This window comes from Schistocerca cancellata, chromosome 2 (assembly GCF_023864275.1).
Source record: "Schistocerca cancellata isolate TAMUIC-IGC-003103 chromosome 2, iqSchCanc2.1, whole genome shotgun sequence".
NCBI classification, from domain to species: domain Eukaryota; kingdom Metazoa; phylum Arthropoda; class Insecta; order Orthoptera; family Acrididae; genus Schistocerca; species Schistocerca cancellata.
The window spans coordinates 297,117,470-297,141,490 of NC_064627.1; the positions used below are offsets into that span (position 1 = coordinate 297,117,470).

A 24,021-nucleotide genomic window follows, 5' to 3' on the forward strand; every position below is an offset into this window, starting at 1 on the left:
GACTTAGAGCGCTATCTACCTGCGATCGTTAACAGCAAGCCTCTCCAGGCCACAGTTGTCAGAAGACTTTCAACTCATGTGTGATGATGAAACGTGTTCATCAGTGAGAAACAGGTTTCGGCACCCTCCTCTAGACTAACGAAGATGTACGCGAAATACTCCGTTTCTCTGTCCCATCTCGGACATACAATCGAGTCTTCAGTTTTATACAGGTACAAAGCGACTGCTACTGTACTTTTCATGTTCGTCGCATCCAAAATACATGTACGTGGATTATCGGGGAGAGGGCGAGGCTTAGGATTTTTTAGTAAGTTAGTGTATAAGATGAGCAAATATTCTCGTAGAAAATCAAACAGCACGTGAGTATGCCAGCAATATGACCATATAAATGTGGAAAACTGTGGAGAAAATCGGGAAAAAGACATGAAATCGGTAAAATTTGAGGAAACCAGGTATAATCAGAAAAAATTGATGCTGGATACGTAAAAATTGAGGGAAATGCGATGAAATATGTAAAATTGTGGAAACCTAGTAAAATTATGAAAACTGATTGAGAATCCATAAAATTAGAGAAAAATACCATGAAATGAGAACTGAGAAAAATCAATAAAACTGCATGCTCTGGAGGAGGAGAGTAGACTGATGCTACATACACGCCTTAATAGTGAAGAGAGGAGGCACTCAAGGCAAACCGGCAGTACTATCCTACAATGAACATTATACCCTGACATCGGACCATGACTTCTGTGTGCGAGAGGAAGGTTACCAGATGTGGTGGCAAACTGCGATAAGACTGTTGCCTCTCCTCTGGCTACTGATCGCGGTGTTTATTTCCTCCTAAGATGTCTCTGTTTCTTTGTATGCATTTTCGGCTATCGACGACATTCTATAGGACTGTTGTGAACATATCATAATTTCCGAACAGTAATCGGGTTTGAACTTTGTGTTACAAAGAATCTATGTGCAAGGAAGTAGTTTTATTACTTTACAGTTTGCGAGCATAGCTTATTGTAGCGAATCTTGAGGGAGAATGTATGTCATGCGGTGGAAATACATTTCTTCTGTTCTTCCTTCTGTTATGTGTCTACATGTTACACTTTCCACCCTTATGTAAGTGGTTGAAGAGGTTGATAAATAATAGACGAGTTGGTTGACATCTATTGGGATATCTTGCTGCATACACCGTACAAGAACAAACTGCATTCTTCCTACACTCTCCATACATCATGAACATGTCAGCTTTTTCTTCATTAGTAAATCCCACAGCCTACTGCTTGGATTGTCACAGACTAACTGTGCAGTGCACTCAAGGAAGACACAAGCACACTGTAGGCAAAGATCCCTAAAGCGTTCCTCGCAACTACGCATGTTGAATAGTGCAAACAGGAGCAGGAGAAGGAGGAAGAGGAGGAGAAGGTTAGTGTTTAACGTCCCATCGACAACGAGGCCATTAGAGAAGGATACCGAGCTCGGATTAGGGAAGAATGGAAAAGGAGATCAGACTTGCCCTTTCAAAGGAACCATCCCGGCATTTGCTTGAAGCGATTTAGGTAAATCACGGAAAACCTAAATCAGGATGGCCGGATGCGGATTTAAACCGTCGTCTTCCCAAATGCGAGTCCAGTGTGCTAACCACTGCGCCACCTCGCAGGCAGAAACGAATGTCGGCGTGGAAACTTCTCAAAATACGATATCTCTTAAACGACTAGCACTAGAATCCTGTAACAAACACCATGAACATTTCTACTTTTAGTTTGCCAGCGTCAAGCGGTGGCCGAGCGGTTCTAGGCGCTTCAGTCCGGAACCGCGCGGCCGCTACGCTCACAGGTTCGAATCCTGCCTCGGGCATGTGTGTGTGTGATGTCCTTAGGTTAGTTAGGTTTCAGTAGTTCTAAGTTCTAGGGCACTGATGACCTCAGATGTTAAGTCCCACAGTGCTCAGAGCCATTTGAACCATATTTTGCTAGCGTCAATACGTATTGTACCATTTAAACAAGTGTATGTTTGCACAAAAATACACTTTCTAAGTATTATTACAATCTGCTTACTGGATAACAATACGAGTCCCCCATTATTAATCCATCCTGTAAAAACCTCACATCAATAGCACTTTCCATTACCGCAAAATTTCCTGGGCAAGTTTTCGTTCAAAAATGGTTCAAATGGCTCTGAGCACTATGGGACTCATCATCTGAGGTCATCAGTTTCCCAGAACTTAGAACTACTTAAACCTAACTAACCTAAGGACATCACACACATCCATGCCCGAGGCAGGATTCGAACCTGTGACCGCAGCGGCCGCGCGGTTCCAGACTGTAGCGCCTAGAACCGCTCGGCCACACTGGCCGGCCAAGTTTTCGTGTTTCACCCTGTATAATATACAGGTATATTCGATTTCAAACGCAATAAATCCTTGAGCAGGTTGTCGTGATACACGCAATTTTAAAATTAGTTTCTTCTCTACCATTATTATATTATTGTTAAACAACCTGTGATCGTGTTTTTCCAAGCTGGATCAGCTTTATTGTGTTGCGAAAGGTAAAACATGGAAATGGCTGGCTGTTTCTATTGATGCTACGCCGCAGGGACCAAGTGCTAGTTGCCCAGTTGTGTCGTAGCGAGATCGAGCTGCCAACGGAAGCAATTTCGCTCGTCAGCGTCCTCGATCCCATCTTGGGCTGGCCGCCCGTTCGAGACTAACGAATTGTGTAGTAGTGGCAATGCTCTCAGACTGCTTGTTAATTGGTCTCTGGCGGATTCGGTGTGTATGTGTGTAAACGTTCGCGTGTCTGCGTGCTCGAGTTCCTCCGCAGAGCAGAAGCAGACAGGAAGAGGGAAAGCGGCGTTTCGCTTGGTGAGAATCTGGATGGTATATAAGGAAACGGCTGCGCTAAGAACTCTGTCAGTCATTCGTTGCCCATCTACCACCACCGCAAGAGCAACAATGAGGATCACGGTGAGTACCAGTTTCAGTTTAAAAGTCGTTCACTTCTTAGGCTGCGTTCCAAGCGGCACCGACAACGGTCGCCAGTCGGCGTGAGCTTGATCACAGTGCGTGCGATCTCCTTCGTCAGTTTTTGGCGGGATCAGGGAGATTAGGTTAGAATCTATTCTACGTATAAAATAAGTTAGGTTTTGACCTCCTAGGATGGGATGACTACCACGACGCCTCTATGCTTGGAGGCGTGTGTTGCGTTGTGGCTTATGCTATTAAAAAGCCGCCGAATGCGTGTGAATGAGCTATAGCTGTCTCGAAACAAACGTGGCGGGTACTGCATACGCTTTCCTTAGATACTGAAATAACCAGAAATGTTTTACGAGCATATAAGGTAAAGGGAGAAACGTTCTGTTATACCGGATGATCAAAAAGTCAGTATAAATTTGAAAACTGAATAAATCACGGAATAATGTAGATAGAGAGGTACAAATTGACACACATGCTTGGAATGACATGGGGTTTCATTAGAACCAAAAAAATACAAAAGTTCACAAAATGTCCGACAGATGGCGCTTCATCTGATCAGAATAGCAATAATTAGCATAACAAAGTAAGACAAAGCCAAGATGATGTTCTTTATAGGAAATGCTCCATATGTCCACCACCATTCCTCAACAATAGCTGTAGTCGAGGAATAATGTTGTGAACAGCACTGTAAAGCATGTCCGGAGTTATGGTGAGGCATTGGCGTCGGATGTTGTCTTTCAGCATCCTCAGAGATGTCGGTCGATCACGATACACTTGCGACTTCAGGTAACCCCAAAGCCAATAATCGCACGGACAGAGGTCTGGGAACCTGGGAGGCCAAGCATGACGTAAGTGGCGGCTGAGCACACGATCATCACCAAACGACGCGCGCAAGAGATCTTTCACGCATCTAGCAATTTTTTTTGTTCTAATAAAACCCCATGTCATTCCAAGCGTGTGTGTCATTTTGTACCACTCTATCTACATTATTCCATGGTTTATTAAGTTTTCAAATTTATACTGACTTTTTGATCACCCGGTATATACGTACATTTTCGAAATGATTCGTGAGGACACTGGAAAGCAACTACTACAAATAACTTCAGCAAACTGAGGTAAGTCAGTTAATATACAATTACTGTCATTCAGCGCACGTTTGAAGAACAAATATAAATTTTAGAATGAGGTACTCTTAACACCTAAAATACTGAATAGTGGAGAACCAGACATCACATTTGATAATCACCTCGTATAACAAAATCGCCACCCTACTGCCATAAAAATCCCAGTAAGCAGTAATAATACAGTAATTCGTAGACACCTAATGTCCACTTACAATAAAACCGAAAAATATTCACTACAGTAACTTTAGACATATGCATAACTTGAAATAATTATTTTTTGAGGTTGGAATTTAGGAGTACAATTTCTGGATTCAGCAGTGGCATCTTGTAACAGCTGAACTGGTCACCTTTCACAACCCAAAAAAGGATCACTATAGGAACTTTACGGATAAAATACGCCACCCTTCTTACTTCAACAAATTATTTTTTTGAACTTATAATTTACGCCTAAAATTTCTCATGAAGATTTTGTCTACTTGTATTTTTCAGCAAAACTGCGATTTCAGTCCGCAAATTCCTAGCTATATCCCGATTACGATATTTTTTATCCTCTGGATTCCACGAGCTCCTTTCTTGAACTACACTTATCTGTTTTTCAGAGTCCATATTTCGTGTGTCAACCGGTTCTATCGGAGGAAACATACTGATTTTAGTTTCACCGAATGTCGTCCGCAGTCTGTGCTTTCGGACGATGAGATTGGCCGCATTGTAACCGCGTACGTCCTGGCACATTGATTTGAAACGCCTGACCGCCTTCGGCCAATGCTGCTCTCGTCGCCGGAATCCACCGCAGTGGGTGCCGTTTACATGTGAGACAGAATCTTGACCGTGTCAGATTGTACAAGTATCGATAGGCTTGTTCCAGAATTACTGTTGCGTTCCCTCCGACTCAAAACCCTCTAGCAGCAGCAGCCTCTAAGTACAAACGTATGCTCTGAAATCTTTTCTGAAGGCATTTTCAGTGTGCGTAAAGCATTGTAAAACAATCTTCACTCCTAGAACATAAATTGCTCGATTTGTTAACCTAAATGTAAGAAGAGATAACGGCATTTTAAAAAAGCCCATCATTGCATTTGGTTCACACCTCGATGGAGATGACGAAAAAGGAAGATAAATGTTACACCTGAAATTCATGGAAGCCTCTATTTTCGACTGGAAACGCCTTTAGTCGTAATCTGCTGTATGAAATGGACAGTATGTTACTGGAAGTATTTGAGATGATATGCAGCAGGAAGATGATAAAAGCTAACCACACTGATAATATAATAGTTGGAAAGATAGTAGGCGGAAAAGATAAAACAGAAGAAGTCTGTGGAAAATTCCACAAGAAGAGTGAAGCTGTTGCTGAGACGTTCAGGGATAGTTAACTGAGAGCTAGAAGAAACAGTAGAGGGGGATGACCTAGGGTACAGTAGAACGTACAAAATATTATTGAGATTGCGATTTGGTAGAAATGCAGAGATGGAAAGACTCGTACATATAGGAAGAGACAGACGAAGGCGTCGAACAAGTCAATTGCCTAATGAGTTCAAACAAATGTATAATCGCTATCACGCCAGGTAACAAAAGAGCTTTAGCTTAGCTTCAAGAAATACTAAACCATGACGCGAAAAATCTGGAGAAGCTAGTAAGCATTACATAGTGACCTTTCACCGAATGAAGTATCAGTGCATCTTTTTACACATAACAGATACATGAGTCATCAATAATATATTCTCCTTCAGCGTTTACAACAGTATACCAATTCTGTGTTAACTTCTTCATTTTGCGACTGTAAAAATCACGTGGTTTTGGGGCGAAGAATATGTGGAGCCAGCCGGCCTTAGTGGCTGTGCGGTTCTAGCCGCTACGGTCTGGAGCCGAGCGACCGCTACGGTTGCCGGTTCGAATCTTGGCTCGGGCATGGATGTGTGTGATGTCCTTAGATTAGTTAGGTTTAATTAGTTCTGAGTTCTAGGCGACTGATGTCCTCAGAAGTTAAGTCGCTTAGTGCTCAGAGCCATTTTTTGTGTGGAGCGCTATTGGATTGTATTTTCATCCGGGAAGGATATTGCAAGATCCCCTCACTTCCAAACTGATACTGTCATTACTCAGCTTAGCCGCGAGTCCATAGAGGGTGGTATATGTGACGTACAATATAACTGGTCAGCATTTCCACCCGGAATTTGCGAGTGTAAGTCGGACCTTCCTTGATCCGTCTTGGTGGGTCGTGTCGTCGGATTTCCTCCTACCTGTGGCCGGTGCAGCTCTCGTAAATGTCGCCCCGTGCAGATTCTTCATTGGCGCATTGGATGTCTCTGTCGGTGGGAGCTAATTATCTGAAATTGCTGTCGATCAACTTTGGGGTATCTATTTACTCGAAATTAACTTTCAGAGTGCCGTAATATCACTTTTATTCCTATTAGATCAATAATGAAACACTCATGTCACAAACTACTCGTAACCGAGAGCATGGCTACCATCGAACAAGACAGGAAGAGCTCTTAACGCTGACTGCCGACTGAGGCGCGCAGTCCGTATCTCTTACTAGTTTCGTCACAGTTCGTGGATTTCCGATCAAGTTCGTACTTACCAATATATGCATTTGTTAATGAACGGGTGTGAATTTTAACGAGGCAAAATTATGATAAACGCGACATATGGTCACTTCGTCACCTAGCCAGCCAGTGTGGGAAATACTCTCCGACTCATGACCGGCTAAGGACTACAGCATTTCCTAACTATCGTGAATACATCAATAAGAGACAATAATTTATTAAAACTGATATAAATGTCTTCCTCACGTAAGAGGCACCTTACAATATCCCTTGAAAGCTGTTCGATAGAGAGCGGAAAAAGTGAAAATCTGAGGGCGCAAGAGCAGGTGAATAAGGTTGGTGCGGAATGACTTCCCAACCCAACTCGTGTAAAGTGTTTTTTGTCATTCTAGCAGAGCGCTGACTGGCGTTATCGCGGAGTAGGATCACATCATGCTGTCTTCCTAGTTATTCTCGGATTGCGTCTGCAAGACGTCTCATTTGTTGTCAATAAATGTCAGCAGTGATGGTTACACCTGAAGGAAGCAATTCATAGTATAACACACCGTCGCTGTTCCAGGAGATGCATAACATTATCTTTTGTCGATGCGCGCATGTCTTTGTATGGGGGGTTTCTGCCTTGTTTTGGCTCAACCATTTCTTTCTCTTCCTTATGTTAGCAGAGACACACCATTTCTCGTCATTAGTAACGGTAGATGGTAGGAAAGGTTGGTTTTTATTCACGGGCCAACTGCCGACGAGCAAGTAGAGATGCACATATGGTCACCCGTTGATTTTTGTGATCTTGGTTTAGAGTATGTGGCACCCAGACGCCTGATTTTTTAACCTTCCTCATTCGACGGAATGTCGCACGGTGGTGGGATGATCACAGTTCACCACATTTGCCAGTTCTCGAGTACACTGAGGTGGATCATTATTGGTTAATGCGTTTAAACGATCTTTATCAAACTCTGAAGGTCTTCCTGGACTTGGAGATTCACTAATGATGAAACGATCCTCCTTAAAACGAGAAATCCATTTTCTTGTCGTGCTGTGTCCAATGGTATTATCCTCGTACACGGCGCAACGAAAATGTTCCGCTTTCTCCACTATGCACTGCATTTTCTAGCATCCTTAGCTCCACTTACTGTCTTCAAATGACAAAATGATAATATGTAAACTCAAATAGCAACAGTGAACTACAAATAAAAAAAGACAATCGGTAAATCAACCCTTATCAACCACTGTACCAAGATGCAAAACAAAAACTCTACGAACTTATACATTAACCTAATACAAACCTGCAGCATAGATTTCATAGCACCCCCTTATAACAGCCACAGGTCTCAGGTAGCCCCAGGAGAAAGCCGCGGTAGCTTATAGTCTACCACCCCTGGCCTGTTTCCAATCCACAGTACAAGTGTCAAGCACGAACTTTTTACTCTAGAAAGGGGAGGCATCGTGACCTATCACCAGGAAGCGTGATTCGGTTGGTCTAGCAACTCGATTTACTGTACAGTGTCACAATCAAAATGTTTCAACGTCCAATGGAACGATAAATGACGGTGTCGTTGGCTCAAAAAAGCGCCTTACACGGATGGTCTTCTGATCAGACCCATTTGTAGCAACATGTGCTGAAGGATTAGCTCTGAAACCTTATGACCAGAGTTTCGTGGACGCTAGGGGGCGACCTCTAGGAGGGATCAACCACCAAGCAGTCTTGTGAAACCCAACTCGCGCTTTTCTCACGTGAAATCTAGAAATCCGTGGATCAAGGCAATCTGGTAGATATCGTACATGTATTTCTTGACTCCCGTAAGTAAGGAAGATATAAAAAGCAGATTAGCACTGACAAAAAGGGCATTCCTTGCCAAGAGAAGTCTACTAGTATCAAACATGAGCCTTAATTTGAGCAAGAACAGCGTCGTATACTAGTGAAACATGGACTGTGGGAAACCGGAAAAAAGGGAGTCGAAACATTTGAGATATGGTGCTACAGAAAAATGTTGAAAATTAGTTGGACTGATACGGTAAAGAATGTGGTGGTTCTCCAGAGCATTGGCGAGGAAAGGAATATATGGAAATCATTGAAAGGGGAAGGGACAGGATGGTAGGACATCTGTTAAGTCTTCCATGGGGCAGAGAGATTTATAGAGAATAAAAACTGTAGAGGAAAACAGAGACTGCAATACATGCAGCTAATAACTGAGGACGTGGGCTGCAAGTACTACTCTGTGATGAAGATATTGCCACAGGAGAGGAATTTGTGGCGGGCCGCATCAAACCAATCAGAAGCCTAAAACATTAATTGTTTTACATTTTTATATCAACAATTTATGACTTTACTTAGCGATAAGAACTGCGCCATCCAGTCACTTCCTGTTTCACAAATGTAACGCGTTACCTGAGATGAAGTCTAGGTCAAGTGCCAGAATAAAAATTCTAGGACGAAATGATGACTCAGCCCTGAACTTAATTATCAAGTGATCTAGCGGTCCGAAACTAAAATAGTCGTTATACACTCGATATCTAATTGTGGCGTTGCATTAAGAAACGTATTTGAAGAAACAGAAATGGAATGAGGTGGTCAAATTACGACTCTCTCGAATACTGTCCGTTGTTTTCCTACTGTCAACTCATTCAGTTACTTTGAACTCTTCTGCGCTGACGAATTCAAACGTCTCTTTCTCTGACTGATACACATGATTATGTCGTTACCGTTATCTTAGCCGATCGTGAAGATTCGCGTTCCAACAGTTTCATTTAGTCAGTTCTATATCCACACCCGTGTGTACACTGCAAGCCACCTTATTGTGCGAGGCGGGGGGTAATTCTGGTAGCAGTATCATCTCTCCCTTTCCCTGTTCCACTCGCGAATGATGTGTGAGAATAACGACTGTCGACAAACTTTTGCATGAACTCTACTTTTTTTCTGATGTTATCGTGGCGGTCATTTCGCAAGACATATGATCCAGGAACTAATCTATTGCCCGACTCTTCTTGAAAACCACTCTCGCGGAAATTCAACAGCAAACCTCACCATGAAATTCAACATCTCTCGTGCAGCGCATGCTGCTGGAGTTTATTGAGGGACTGCATTAAGCTTCTTGCTTACTAAACGACGCCGTGTAGAAATGTTCCACTTTTCGTTGAATCTTCTTTACCTCTATTAAGCCAATCTGGTACGGATCGCAGACCTAAAGAGCAATACTTAGGAATCAGTCTTGCAAATATTTTGTATGCTATTCTTTCGTGGATGAATTACATTTCCTTAAGAGTCTTGGGATGAAACTCCTCATGTATCTGCTTTCCCTACACGCCAACTGGTTGTGGACTGCAAATCCATAGTGCTACGCTTGTCTTGGAATCGCTCCGGAGTCCGTTATTCACTCATGAATCTTACGAGGTATTCGATATCAACAGTACCGAATATACTGGGTGGCTCAAATGGCTCTGAGCACTATGGGACTTAACTTCTGAGGTCATCAGTCCCCTAGAACTTAGAACTACTTAAACCTAACTAACCTAAGGACATCACACACATCTATGCCCGAGGCAGGATTCCAACTTGCGACCGTAGCGGTCTCGCGGTTCCAGACTGTAGCGCCTAGAACCGCTTGGCCACTCCGGCCGGCAATATACAGGGTGATTCACGAAAATATGAAAATATTTTAGTATGTTATTCTACAAGTAAAACTAAAGAAAAAAAGTTCATATAAACAAAGGTCCGTAAATGTTTAGTTGCGGAGTTACGGCTAATAAAAGATTTTGCCTGAAATTTAGCAACTTCGCTAATGTGAAGCCATCGCAAAACTGTACGAGGTTAAAGTAAAGCACGATTTCCATTTATTTTGTTGGTGTTGGTCTGGTGACTCTAATAAAACATGTTCCAGACGTGTATGTGCAGTAGTTTTCCAGAACATACAAGAAGCAAAGATTATTATGCAAGTAAATTTGTTTACTTTCCATTAAGAATGTAGAAACGCTATGTCATTGTCGGAAGCTGTTAGTGAGTTGTTTCGGTCGTTTCCTAACCTTGAAACGCGTTAGTTTTCTGTATTGTTCAATGAAAGAACATAATAATAACAGTGTATTTAAGTGAAACCACATAGTAATTATTGTAGTTTGTAGATTATTTATGAAATAGGGATGCCTTTCAAATTTACGACAGAGGAATACATCAATATGATGTTTATTTATGACAAATGTGATCGTAAAGCTACGGCTGCAATCAACGAATATCGCGTACATTATCCAACTCGGAGGCTTCCAAATGCACGAACCATTAGCAGAGAATTTCGAATGATACGGGAGATAGTTTCTTTACCTTCATCTTCTCTTCAGGTACTAGGCAGGAATTGCCTGTTTCGGTACCCATCTCTGTCGCTGTCTTCCTATGTCTCTTCTCCCGTGGCACTTATAATTTCTTAGCTTTAAGGGAAGTCTCTCACTCTCCATTCTTTGTAGATGTTCATTCTATTTTCTTCTGAAATCTCGAATTTTATCATTGAGGCTAAAGATTTGCAGTTCTCTAATATTTTGATTTCGTAGCATGCCTTCTCGTGTGCAACCTTTAACACCTCTAAGGAATTTCATTTCTTGTGCCTGAATCCGGCTTTCTTGCTTCATGGTAATCACCTGTCTCACTTCCACAGAGCAATGTGAGAACTCCAACAGTTTTGTAAAATTTAATTTGAGCGTCTTCCTGGCTTTTTTTTTTTAGTTCTTGTTGATTGTTCCACATACCCGACTGAATTTACTAAGCTTAATTTCAATACCTCTGCTGTAGCCATATGTCATTTCACACCCGAAGTAACTGAAATCGCTTACCTGCTCTAAAATCTTCTGATCTATCACTAATTTGGTTCTGATTGGTCTTTCCCCATGAAAGCCATTGTATTAGTTTTTTCTTTTCAAATTTGCATGTTAAATTTTGCACTTATTTGTTTTAGCAAGTAGATTCCTTTCTGAAGGCTGTCTTCCTTATCTGCTAGGATCTCTGCATCATCGGCATATAGTAAATTATTTAAAAGTATGTTCCTGTCTGGGTTGATACCTTCCTGAAATTCTGGTTTCCATATACGTATTATTTCATTAATGTAGATGTCGAACAAAGTTGGAGACATGCAGCAGCCTTGTCGTACCCCTTTGTTAGTTGGTACCTCATTAGTTCTTTTACCATTGAGATTTAAAGTGATATTTATGTCTTGATATAAACTTTTTATAGCATTTACTAGATGCTTTGGATATCCGCGATTCGTCATTATTCTCCAAAGTTTCTGTCTATTGACATTGTCAAAAGATTTTTTTTAAGGTCAATAAAAGCAATGTGCGTTTCTTTATCATAATCTCTCCGTCTATTATTTGCTGTAGAATAAAAACTGCATATATTTTGGAGCGCCTTATCCTAAAAACCATTTGTTCCTAATGCAGTACTGCTTCTGCTATGTTTTTAAGTCTTCCATTTAAAATCTTAGCATACACCTTTTGGGCTGAGTTCAGTAAATTTACTCCTCTCTTTGGCCGGCCAGAGTGGCCGTGCGGTTCTGGGCGCTACAGTCTGGAACCGAGCGTCCGCTACGGTCGCAGGTTCGAATCCTGCCTCGGGCATGGATGTGTGTGATGTCATTAGGTTAGTTAGGTTTAATTAGTTCTAAGTTCTAGGCGACCGATGACCTCAGAAGTTAAGTCGCATAGTGCTCAGAGCCATTTGAACCATTTTTTGAACTCCTCTGTAATTACTGCACAGGCTTATATCTCCTTTTTTAAAAAATTAATATCACTCTAGCTGTTTTCCAGTCTTTGGGAACACTCTTCTTCTTCCAACATTCGTTGAAGAGATGTAGCAGTTGTTGGCGTAGCATCATTCCTCCATATTTTAATAATTCAGCAGTAATGCCGTCTTTTCCTGTTGCTTTTCGGTTCTCAAGTGATGTTAGTGCAGATGTTAATTCGTCAGACTGTATTTCATCTAATCCTTTCTCTTCTAGTTGTTCAATTTCAGTTCCTTGTGCTGTATGATCATACCGCAAATCGCTTTAATGATTTATCCTCTGTTCTTCTTCAGTACTATTTATTTGTATCTTCTCTCTTTCTGTTGTGTTAAAGGCTTTTTAAAACCTTATATGCCATTTGTTGTCTTCCGTGGATATCATGTTTGATATTAGAAATAAACCTATCCCAGTGCTCCTGACGCGCTTTCCTTACTACGCGTTTAGCGTTATTTCTTTTCTCCTTATAGTATTGTTTGTTCTCAGTAGTGGGGATTCTGTAGTGTTTTATATGTGCATCCCGTTTTTCTTTGACAGCTTTCATTATACCCTCATTCAAAATTTTTAGGCCTTTTGTTTTCTGTATTCTTTTCTTTTTACCGAGAGCTTTTTCTGCTACTTTGCATATAGTATTCTTCAGAGTTTGTGATTCTTCTTCTATATTGTCTTTAGTTTGTAAGTTTGCTAGTTCTTCATTTAATCTCCTTTGGTACAGGTGTCTGATACTGTCCTCTTCAAGCAAGTTTAGGCCTACCTTATAAACGCTTTGATCTTGTTGGTTTGTTATTTGTTTACTTATTTTCTTCCATTTTGTAAAAAGATCTATTCTGGAGATTAGTAAGAAATGATCTGATCCTAAATCTTGCCCTCTATAAATTCTTGTATCCCTTACTTGGCCCGCTAGCATCGATATTCATGTCGCTTAGTATATTTACTAATTCTACTTCCTTTTGGGAAATTCCTCTCACATTCCAGGTTGCTACTTTGATAAGTCCATTTATCCATTTTCGTTTGTCCTTTTTCAAAGCCTTGATTTACCTTTGAGACCCTCCTGTTTCCGAGGCTCGTTTGGGTACTGGGAGTAGTGTATGTTTTCTGGGAGTTGGTTACCAGCCATCCGCTCAACCCCGTTCTAGGAGGACCAGGATTTTCTTTCTGGGTTATCTCCCTCAGCCGATATGTTCCTGTTATTTAAAGGCGCCGGAAATAAGTTCGCCTTTCATCCTCTCCCATCGGTTTTGTAGCCTGTATCCACATTGTGTCATACATTGTCTAGGGATCTCACGGCTCATGCCTTCTAGTATGTGGGAGTAGAGTTTGTTGGCAGAGCTGCATTGACAATTTTACTATTAAAAACAGTCTTGATCACGATTTATTTATCAAGGTGACCGGTTTCGAAACCGGTCACCTTGATAAATAAATCGTGATCAAGACTGTTTTTAATAGTAAATATTTGTAAGACATTGATAACTGCCTCTCCCATAATGCATTCAAAAGTAATTACTGCATTGAAATCCTTGAGGTCTGATTGATTTCTCAAATTTCAGTGGACATTGCCCAGAGTTTTGTTTCTGCAAACAAGTTTCGGCAGCCTGAGCGGACTCCAGGGTCCTTTGCCAACCTTTGATTGTTGGAGAATAGAAAAGAGAAATAAAAGACACCCTCAGGCCTCGAAACCTAATACCATTGGGGTCGAAAGAGTAAGAGTTGGCCAAGGGAGGTCGATAGGAAAGAAAACAGAAGAAGCCTGGCACAAGTAAGCGTAAGTAATGTCAGATTTAGCTAAGGGCCCATGTGGTTGCCACCCTCATACTCTCAAGACAGGAGCCCCCTTGGGGGACTACTCTTTGTCTGGAATCTCACCAATTGACCTGTCTGGCATAGGTGACTCTTCAGGGAGCATAGCTCCCTCCAGAATAGCTCAGTGGATCACTGATACACACAAATCTTCCCACCAAAGTTAAGGTGGTAGTCCTTGAGGAGGCAGTTTTTCTACTTAGCGTTCATAATCAGTACGAGCGCTCGATTCGTGAAGACGATGTTGGGGATATTATGGATGCTGTTTAGCCCGGGTACCAGTACAACGATTAGGCATTTCAACGATTAGGCATTTCAAAATCTAAGGTATGGCGTAAAGTACAATAATCTGTATTCTTACCATACACAAAAAGTGTATCATTTACATCCGGGAGATCTTGCCCTTCGCTTGGAGTTGTGCAACTGGTTAGACACTAATCGTCAGTCCCACAAATGCATTTTATCTACCGCTAAGGCACTGTTTACACGAGATGGTATAAACAATTTACATTACGAGCACGTATGGTCTGAAGCAAACCCACATGCAACAGTGCAACGCAATTTCCAACAGCGATTTAGCGTAAATGTGTGGTGTGGTATAATCAACACACACTTTATTGGACCATTCATTTGCCCAAGACGTCTAACTGTCGAGACGTACTTGCAATTCCTTCAAGAAGAACTGCCCCGCTTGCTCGAAAATGTTTCACTTGCACGCGATTGCAAATGTATATTCAACATGACGGCGCGCCTCTACATTTCAACAACGCCGTTACTACACATTTAAATTGACATTTTCCCCAGAAATCGACTGGTCGTGATGCTACACGTCTGTGACCACCCAGATCGCCCGATTTTACACAAACAAATTTTTGTGTATGGGGATGGATGCAAGACATAGTTTATGAGGACAATGTCAATACACGTGAGGCATTACTTGCTCGCATTATTAATGCCATAGACGAAATTACGAACAACCCTGTGAAATTGAGACGAGCAGCAAAATCTGTTCATACACGTGCGGCTAAATGCATTGAAGTCGATGGAGACATTTTTGAAAATTTATTATGAATCTATTGTCAAATTGTATGTACACTGTACAACTTTCTGACCTTTGTTTTTTTTCGCTTTAACATGAATTCACGTGTGCTGTGGTATTAATAGAAGCAGATTAGCTGACACATTATACAGTTTTAATCAACGTTATTGCCATCATTTTACTAACATTAAATTCTCTACAACTTCTGTTGAAAACTTTGTGCAGTGGTCTGGAATTAAAAAAAAAAACAAATTGGTCCAAGTGTTTAATAAATTAAAAATTTTACGAAATTTCTTCTTTGGTTGGAAAACTACTGCAGATACACATCTGGGACATGTTTTATTAGATTCACCAGATCAGTAACAACAAAACAAATTGAAATCGTGCTTACTTTAACCTCGTACTGTTTTGTGATGGCTTCATATTAGACAAGTTGCTAAATTTCAGGCAAAATCTTTTATTAGCCGTAACTCCGTAAGTAAACATTTGCGGACCTTTGTTTATATGAACTTTTTTCTTTAGTTTCACTTGTAGAATAAAATATTACAAAATTTTCATATATTCGTGAATCAGAATCACCCTGTATGTTCACCACTCATATTTACAGCTTGAAGAAAAATAGAAGCAAGCTTCGTGCTCAACATCCTGTTGAGGAGCAGGTCATTGGAGACCTAGCACAATCTCGCAATCGGGCTCCCCGGTGTGTGGGTTGACCTGTTTGCAGAAACCACGACAAAAAACAAAACTGGGCGGGTGGTCGGGGATTTGACAGGCCGTTCTCCGTAATACGAGTTCAGTACCGTACCAGTACGCCACCTCGTTCACGCTAACCATGTGCGGTACACTTAAGTAGGTGCATGGATGTGCTTCATCATCCATGCGGTCTTTTAATATCGGAAAGTATGTTTGTGGACATTTTTAAAAATATTTTACGCTCCTTACGCCTCAGGGTTCGAGTAATGACCTATTTGATGGTTAGGGACTTCTCAGGTGTATACCAAGCTAACGGACAGTGGGGCAAAGGGAGTCCCAATTAGAAACATTTGTGATGAGATTAGCAGTTATGACTTTTGCTTTACAACCAAGAGAAACTTGCCGAAAACTTTGGTCGAAGCCAGAGAACTGGAACTATTGTTCATTTAATTCTAGGAGAAAATATTCTCAGGTGAAAAAAATGTGAAGCCTAATGAATGTGAATATGTACTGGTTTATGCGAATACCGAGTAAAGCTGATGATTTCTCGACAAGTGAAGTTTCTTTTCTCATGAAGAGCATAGCGCCCTTTAATGCCTTACTCTGCTTTATGTATTGCTGTCTGGATTCCATTTACTTGCGTCTAAGACAAAGGTCCTCTTCTTTTTCTACCTTGTACTCTATTTCTATTTTTAAATTATCTCTATGCGGGAAGGGCGATAATCGGGCCAGTCATTAGCCTATGTATTGAGGAAAACCTCTCTTAAACCGCAGTCAGGTACATGTTTTATTCTACGTTCTTTTAGTCCTATTAGTTAGTTCTGTTCTTCTTCCGTTTCATCATCTGAGTTCAATAGTAAATGATGCAGATGCCATGCAGTATTGTTGGGCTGCATTTGATTATTGTCTTGCTTTTCAGGCTCCATGCATTCTTTGACAATATGTACTGGTTTAGGGTATTCTATTGGGGAATTTAGAGTGATCGTGGTTACAGTTACTAGTCCCACTGGGTTGTCTGTTTTTTCCTACTTCCACTGTCGGTTGGATCTGAAGTTTTTGTAGCAGTACTGAGTTGATGTGTTCACAGTGTTGTTGCTTCTTCGTGGAGGTAATCTGGTATCGTTCCCTTGCTGATTTATTTACATAACCGCGAGATTGCTACAGCGAGAGCCTCTGTGTGGACAAGATAAGATTTGGAGGCACGGCTGGCCACAGTCTTTGTTTAGAAAAGAAGCAACGATACACTTACAATAGTTCAAAGAAAACGGAATGTAGTAAACTGTACTAGCTTGGGGATTAGAATCTTCCAAGGATTTGCTCGGCAGAAACTACGTGAAAATACCCTGCCTGTTACCTGCAAGTAAAAAATGGAGGAGAACGGCGCAGTGTAACTCACAAAACTCCGTGTCACTTAAAGGATAGTTGTAAAACAATACGAATTTGACCAGAGGATACTGTAATTAAGATCATATCGAATATATGTCTTAGCTCAGCAAATATCCACACGAGTACATTAAAAATATGTATAAATTAAATTATTCCGAAGATCAAATTTATATTTAAATTAATTGTGCAAAATCCGTCAGAATAATAAACGAAAATCCCGTATGAGGGGATGTGGAATGACTCCCTTACAGCAGAAAAGAGACGCAGCTATTTTAAACTGCGTCTGAACTCAGCCTCTTACAGCGGCAGTGCTCTTCTGTATGACGTTTAGCCGTCTACCATTTAATTGTACATTTTTACGTTTTTGAGCGTGATCAATACCACCGGTTCCTTTTGTAACTTCACAAAACACTGGTCATAATCAGACCGGCAGGTGACTGCGCCGTTTCTAGTGCAAGGATATTGAATTAACTGCTCAATATCCATCCGCCGGCCGGTGTGGTCGAGCGGTTCTAGGCGCTTCAGTCCGGAACCACGCTGCTGCTACGGTGCAGGTTCGAATCTTGCCTCGGGCATGGATATGTGTGATGTCCTTAGGTTAGTTAGGTATAAGTAGCTTTAGGGGTCTGATGACCTCAGATGTTAAGTCCCATAGTGCTTAGAGCCATTTGAACCATTTGAATATCCATCCTATTTTCTCCTTGCTGTATAATAATTATATCCTTTATGTGTCATACCGATCTTAACATTTACTGACTCTGTCAACGTATTTAATGGCCAATAGATGTGTTTTAAACTAACAATAACAACGGCGCATGTAGAACATCACGCGCTACAATTTATGGGAGACCCGGCGCCACATCGTCATAAACTATAACTTTCTAGTTTTAAGAGTTCGATGATTACTACACAAGAAGTTAGGCGTACTGCGAAACTAAGGCTACAGTGTGTTGTCAATCTGTTAATATCGCAATAACGCTGTAAGGGCGTGGACGCCAGTGATCGTTCAATGAAGCGCCACTGTCTTAGGTCACCTTCAATCCTCTAAGCCTGAAATCTGCTCGGTCAACCACTCTCATATTACTTCACTAATTTATCGTTCCACACATCAATAGCCGAAAGCGCTGACACGTGCTATACCGTTGGTCCTAGACCTAGAGACAAATGATTCGAATTCTGATGGAAGGCCATACATAGTATGGGTAAAGGTATACTATGCTGTCGTGCGACCACATACGCTTACGCTACACTGTGAGATGCACTCAGTCAAATGCTAGACACTGTAATTTTCTCTATCGTCATTGATGCGGCCCGCCACAAATTCCTCTCCTGTGCCAGCCTCTTCATCTCAGAGTAGCACTTGCAACCTACGTTCTCAATTATTTGTTGGATATTTTCCAATCGCTATCTCCACAGTTTTTACCCTCTACAGTACCTTCAAGTGCCATGAAAGTTATTCCTTGATGTCTTAATCCATGTCCCAACATCCTGTCCCTTCTTCTTGTCAGTGTATTCCACATGTTCCTCTCCTCGTCGATTCTTCAGAAAACCTCCTCATTCATTATCCTATCAGTCCATCTACTTTTTATCTTCCTTCCATAGCACCACGTCTCAAACGCTTCGATTTTCTTCCTTTCCGGTTGTTCCACAGTCCATGACGCACTGTCATACAATGCTATGCTCCAGACGTACCTTCTCAAAAAATTGTTTCACAGATTAAAGCCGATGTTTGATACTAGCATACTTCTCTTTGTCTGTGCTAATCTGCTTTTTATATCCTCCTTGCTTCGTACGTCATGCGCGATCTTGTTTCCAAGGCAGCAGAATTCCTTAACTTCCCAGTCCCCAATTTTTCCGTTGAGTTTATCGCTAAATTCATTTCTGATACTCCTCACTCCTCCCGTCTTTCTTCAGTTTGCTCTCAATGCAAGTGTGTGTTCATTAGACAGTTCATGCCATTCGACAAGTCCTCTATTTCTTTCTCCTTTCACTGAGGATAGCAATGTAAAACATGATACTATAATTGAAAACTTTTCCCTTTGAATTTTAATCCCACTGTTAAAACTTTATTTTATTTCTGTCACTAGATGAATACCCGGCGTTGCCCGGGTATGTATTTGTTCCAGTCTTCTAATAGTCCATCTCCTCATTCCCACTCTCTCTGTCCATCTCTCCCTCCACCTCCTCTCTGTCCATCTCCTCTTGCCTCTCTCTCTCTGTCCACTTCCTACTCCCCACCCCATCTCTCTGTTCTTCTCCTACTCCCCCATCTCCCTGCTCATCTCCTCCTCTTTCCATCATCTGTCCATCTCCTCCTCTCCTCTGTCCATCTCCTCCTCTTCCCATTCATTGCCCATTTCCGCTATCCTCTCCATCTGCTCATCTCCTGCTCCCCCTTTTCTGCCTATGCTTCCTCCACCTGTCTGTGTCCATCTTCTCCTCTTTGCCTTTTCTGTGCATCTTTTCTGTCCACATTTTCTTCACCTTTTCTTTCTCTCTGGCAATTCCCCCTCCCACTTTCCGCGTCCTTCTCTTGCTCCCCCCCCCCCCCCTCTATCTGTCCCCATTTCCTCCTTCCTCTCACTATCTGTCCATCTCCTCCTTCCTTTTTTCTCTCGACTATATCCTGCTCACCCCACATGGAGGCTGGTGGTTTTAACTCCCTCAGTATTTCTTTCCACATTTTAACTAATATGTGTACCAAAATTGGTTGGAATTGGTACAGTGGCTTAGGAAGAGATGTGGAACATACATGCGTACACACATGTATACACTAAGTGATCAGAAGTATCCGGACACCTGGCTGAAAATGACTTACAAGTTCGTGGCGCCCTCTATCGGTAATGCTGGAATTCAGTATGGTCTTGGCCCACCCTTAGCCTTGATGTCAGCTTCCACTCTCGCAGGCATACGTTCTATCAGATGCTGGAAGGTTTCTTGGGGAATGGCAGCCCATGCTTCACGGAGTACTGCTCCGAGGAGAGGTCTGTGAGGCCTGGCACGAAGTCGGCGTTCCAAAACATCCCAAAGGTGTTCTGTAGGATTCAGGTCAGGACTCTGTGCAGGCCAGTCCATTACAGGAATGATGTTACTGTCGTGTAACCACTCCGCCACAGGCCGTGCGTTATGAACAGGTGCTCGATCGTGTTGAAAGATGCAATTGCCATCTGCGAATTGCTTTTCAACAGTGGGAAGTGATAAGGTGCTTAAAACATCAATGTAGACCTGAGCTGTGATAGTGCCACGCAAAACAACAAGGAGTGGAAGCCCCCTCCATGAAAATCACGACCACACGATAACACCACCGCCTTCGAATTTTGCTATTGGCACTACACACGCTGGCAGATGACGTTCACCGGGAATTCGCCAAACCCACACACTGCCATCGGATCGCCACATTGTGTACCGTGATTCGTCAATCCAAACAACGTTTTTCCACTGTTCAGTTGTCCAATATTTACGCTCCTTACACCAAGTGAGGGGTCGTTTGGCATTTACCGGCGTGATGCGTGGCTTATGAATAGCCGCTCGACCATGAAATCTAAGTTTTCTCACCTCCCGCCTAACCGTCATTGTACTTGCAGTGGATCCTGATTCAGTTTGTAATTCCTGTGTGATGGTCTGGACAGATGTCTGCCTGTTACACATTACGACCCTCTTCAACTGTCGGTCTCTGTCAGTCAACAGACGAGGTCGGCCTGTACGCTTTTGTGCTGTACGTGACCTTTCACGTTTCCACTTCACTATCACATCGGAAACAGTGGACCTAGGGATGTTTAGGAAAGTGGAAATCTCGCGTACAGACGTATGACGCAAGTGACATCCAATCACCTGACCACGTTCGAAGTCCGTGGGTTCTGCGGAGGGCCCATTCTGCTCTCTCACGATGTCTAATGACTACTGAGGTCGCTCATGTGGAGTACCTGGCAGTAGGTGGCAGCACAATGTACCTAACATGAAAAACGTATGTTTTGGGGGGTGTCCGGATACCTTTGATAACATAGTGTACGTACCTCCATTTTTATAGTGTGTTTGTATTCTTTCTTCGCTATACATGGTAATTATAAAGAACGTGAGACATTTCAAAAAAATGTTACAGATAAATGGCCAAGAATAACGTAAAAAATGATACATCATATGAAACACAAACAATCAATTTTTTTTTACAATTTTGTATGTGTATACCCTTCGTCACACGACACATACCTGATCGATAGCCCAACTCTGTCCATGCCGGATCCAGCATGTCAGGAGCGACCCTAAGAACAACTTCCACGACGCGATGTCATACGTCTTCCAGGTTCTGTGGTAGAGGTGGAACACAAACGCTATGCTTGATTTAAATCCACAAGACAAACCCACAAGGCGACTGTGCTGGCCGCTCGAGTGTCGCCAGGTCAGCAGCCGCAACACGGCCCATCCAGAGACGTGGCGATGTCTTTTCAAGTAATGTTGTACACAGTCGTGGAAATGTGGAGGAGTACCATCTTGTTGACAGATGGAAATCCTTGTCTTCAGTATGAAGTTGTACAATTGGCCGCAATTGCAGCTTGTCAAGATGGTTGATACCATTCACAGTTCTGTTAATGAAGAAGAAGGGTCCATTGTCTACCTTCTCAGATACGACATAGAACACGTTTACTTTGTCAGAGTCCTGGACTTGTTCGATCGTTACATGTAGGTTCTCTACCCCCATATGCCTATATTGTGTCAAATAATATTTCCCGAAGTACGGAAAGTAGGTTTGTTATTGAAGCGTGAATTGTAGCGAAGCCGTCTTTTTCAGTATAGTTCTGCTTATGAATGCAGATCTGCAGATGGCGTAGTTTCACGTCCTGGTTTGTGGCTTGCAAGAAATGCAATTTGGACGGCTTCATTCTTAATCGCTTACGAACGATTTTCCACGATGTTGGCTGAATAATGTTCAATTCTGCACAAGCTCTCTAGAGGTAGACTTCGTGTGAGTTCGCAACATCACGTCCCTTACACGGTTCACTGTCTGTCCTGACGCTCCCGGTATGCCCGAACGTCGTCCTCAGATTTCTTGCTCCACCTCGCTACGCTCTTGTACACTCCTGGAAATGGAAAAAAGAACACATTGACACCGGTGTGTCAGACCCACCATACTTGCTCCGGACACTGCGAGAGGGCTGTACAAGCAATGATCACACGCACGGCACAGCGGACACACCAGGAACCGCGGTGTTGGCCGTCGAATGGCGCTAGCTGCGCAGCATTTGTGCACCGCCGCCGTCAGTGTCAGCCAGTTTGCCGTGGCATACGGAGCTCCATCGCAGTCTTTAACACTGGTAGCATGCCGCGACAGCGGTGACGTGAACCGTATGTGCAGTTGACGGACTTTGAGCGAGGGCGTATAGTGGGCATGCGGGAGGCCGGGTGGACGTACCGCCGAATTGCTCAACACGTGGGGCGTGAGGTCTCCACAGTACATCGATGTTGTCGCCAGAGGTCGGCGGAAGGTGCACGTGCCCGTCGACCTGGGACCGGACCGCAGCGACGCACGGATGCAGGCCAAGACCGTAGGATCCTACGCAGTGCCGTAGGGGACCGTACCGCCACTTCCCAGCAAATTAGGGACACTGTTGCTCCTGGGGTATCGGCGAGGACCATTCGCAACCGTCTCCATGAAGCTGGGCTACGGTCCCGCACACCGTTAGGCCGTCTTCCGCTCACGCCCCAACATCGTGCAGCCCGCCTCCAGTGGTGTCGCGACAGGCGTGAATGGAGGGACGAATGGAGACGTGTCGTCTTCAGCGATGAGAGTCGCTTCTGCCTTGGTGCCAATGATGGTCGTATGCGTGTTTGGCGCCGTGCAGGTGAGCGCCACAATCAGGACTGCATACGACCGAGGCACACAGGGCCAACACCCGGCATCATGGTGTGGGGAGCGATCTCCTACACTGGCCGTACACCACTGGTGATCGTCGAGGGGACACTGAATAGTGCACGGTACATCCAAACCGTCATCGAACCCATCGTTCTACCATTCCTAGACCGGCAAGGGAACTTGCTGTTCCAACAGGACAATGCTCGTCCGCATGTATCCCGTGCCACCAAATGTGCTCTAGAAGGTGTAAGTCAACTACCCTGGCCAGCAAGATCTCCGGATCTGTCCCCCATTGAGCATGTTTGGGACTGGATGAAGCGTCGTCTCACGCGGTCTGCACGTCCAGCACGAACGCTGGTCCAACTGAGGCGCCAGGTGGAAATGGCATGGCAAGCCGTTCCACAGGACTACATCCAGCATCTCTACGATCGTCTCCATGGGAGAATAGCAGCCTGCATTGCTGCGAAAGGTGGATATACACTGTACTAGTGCCGACATTGTGCATGCTCTGTTGCCTATGTCTATGTGCCTGTGGTTCTGTCAGTGTGATCATGTGATGTATCTGACCCCAGGAATGTGTCAATAAAGTTTCCCCTTCCTGGGACAATGAATTCACGATGTTCTCATTTCAATTTCCAGGAGTGTAGTTCGCCTCCTCAGTTGAGTTTTAAGTACGTCTGATTGCCATGCAGCGGGCCCTGATTCGATTTCCGAATGGATCGGAGATTTTCTCCACTCGGAGCCGGACGTTGTAGCGGAGCGGTTCTAGGCGTTTCAGTCTGGAGCCGCGCGACCGCTACGGTCGCAGATTCGAATCCAGTGTCGGGCATGGGTGTGTGTGATGTCCTCAGGTTAGTTAGGTTTAAGTAGTTCTACGTTCTA

At 43.1% G+C, this 24,021-nt stretch overlaps 1 protein-coding gene across 1 annotated transcript in view; it reads left to right on the top strand.

Annotated features, from left to right (window-relative positions):
* The first annotated feature begins 2,861 nt into the window (after positions 1-2,861).
* The window catches only part of LOC126145212 (cuticle protein 79-like), a 29,427-nt gene continuing 8,267 nt past the window's right edge, over positions 2,862-24,021 (top strand). The window contains exon 1 of the mRNA XM_049915540.1: positions 2,862-2,956. Within this exon, the coding sequence (XP_049771497.1) occupies positions 2,867-2,956 (90 nt within the window). The 5' untranslated portion in view covers positions 2,862-2,866. The remainder of the gene's footprint in view (positions 2,957-24,021) is intronic.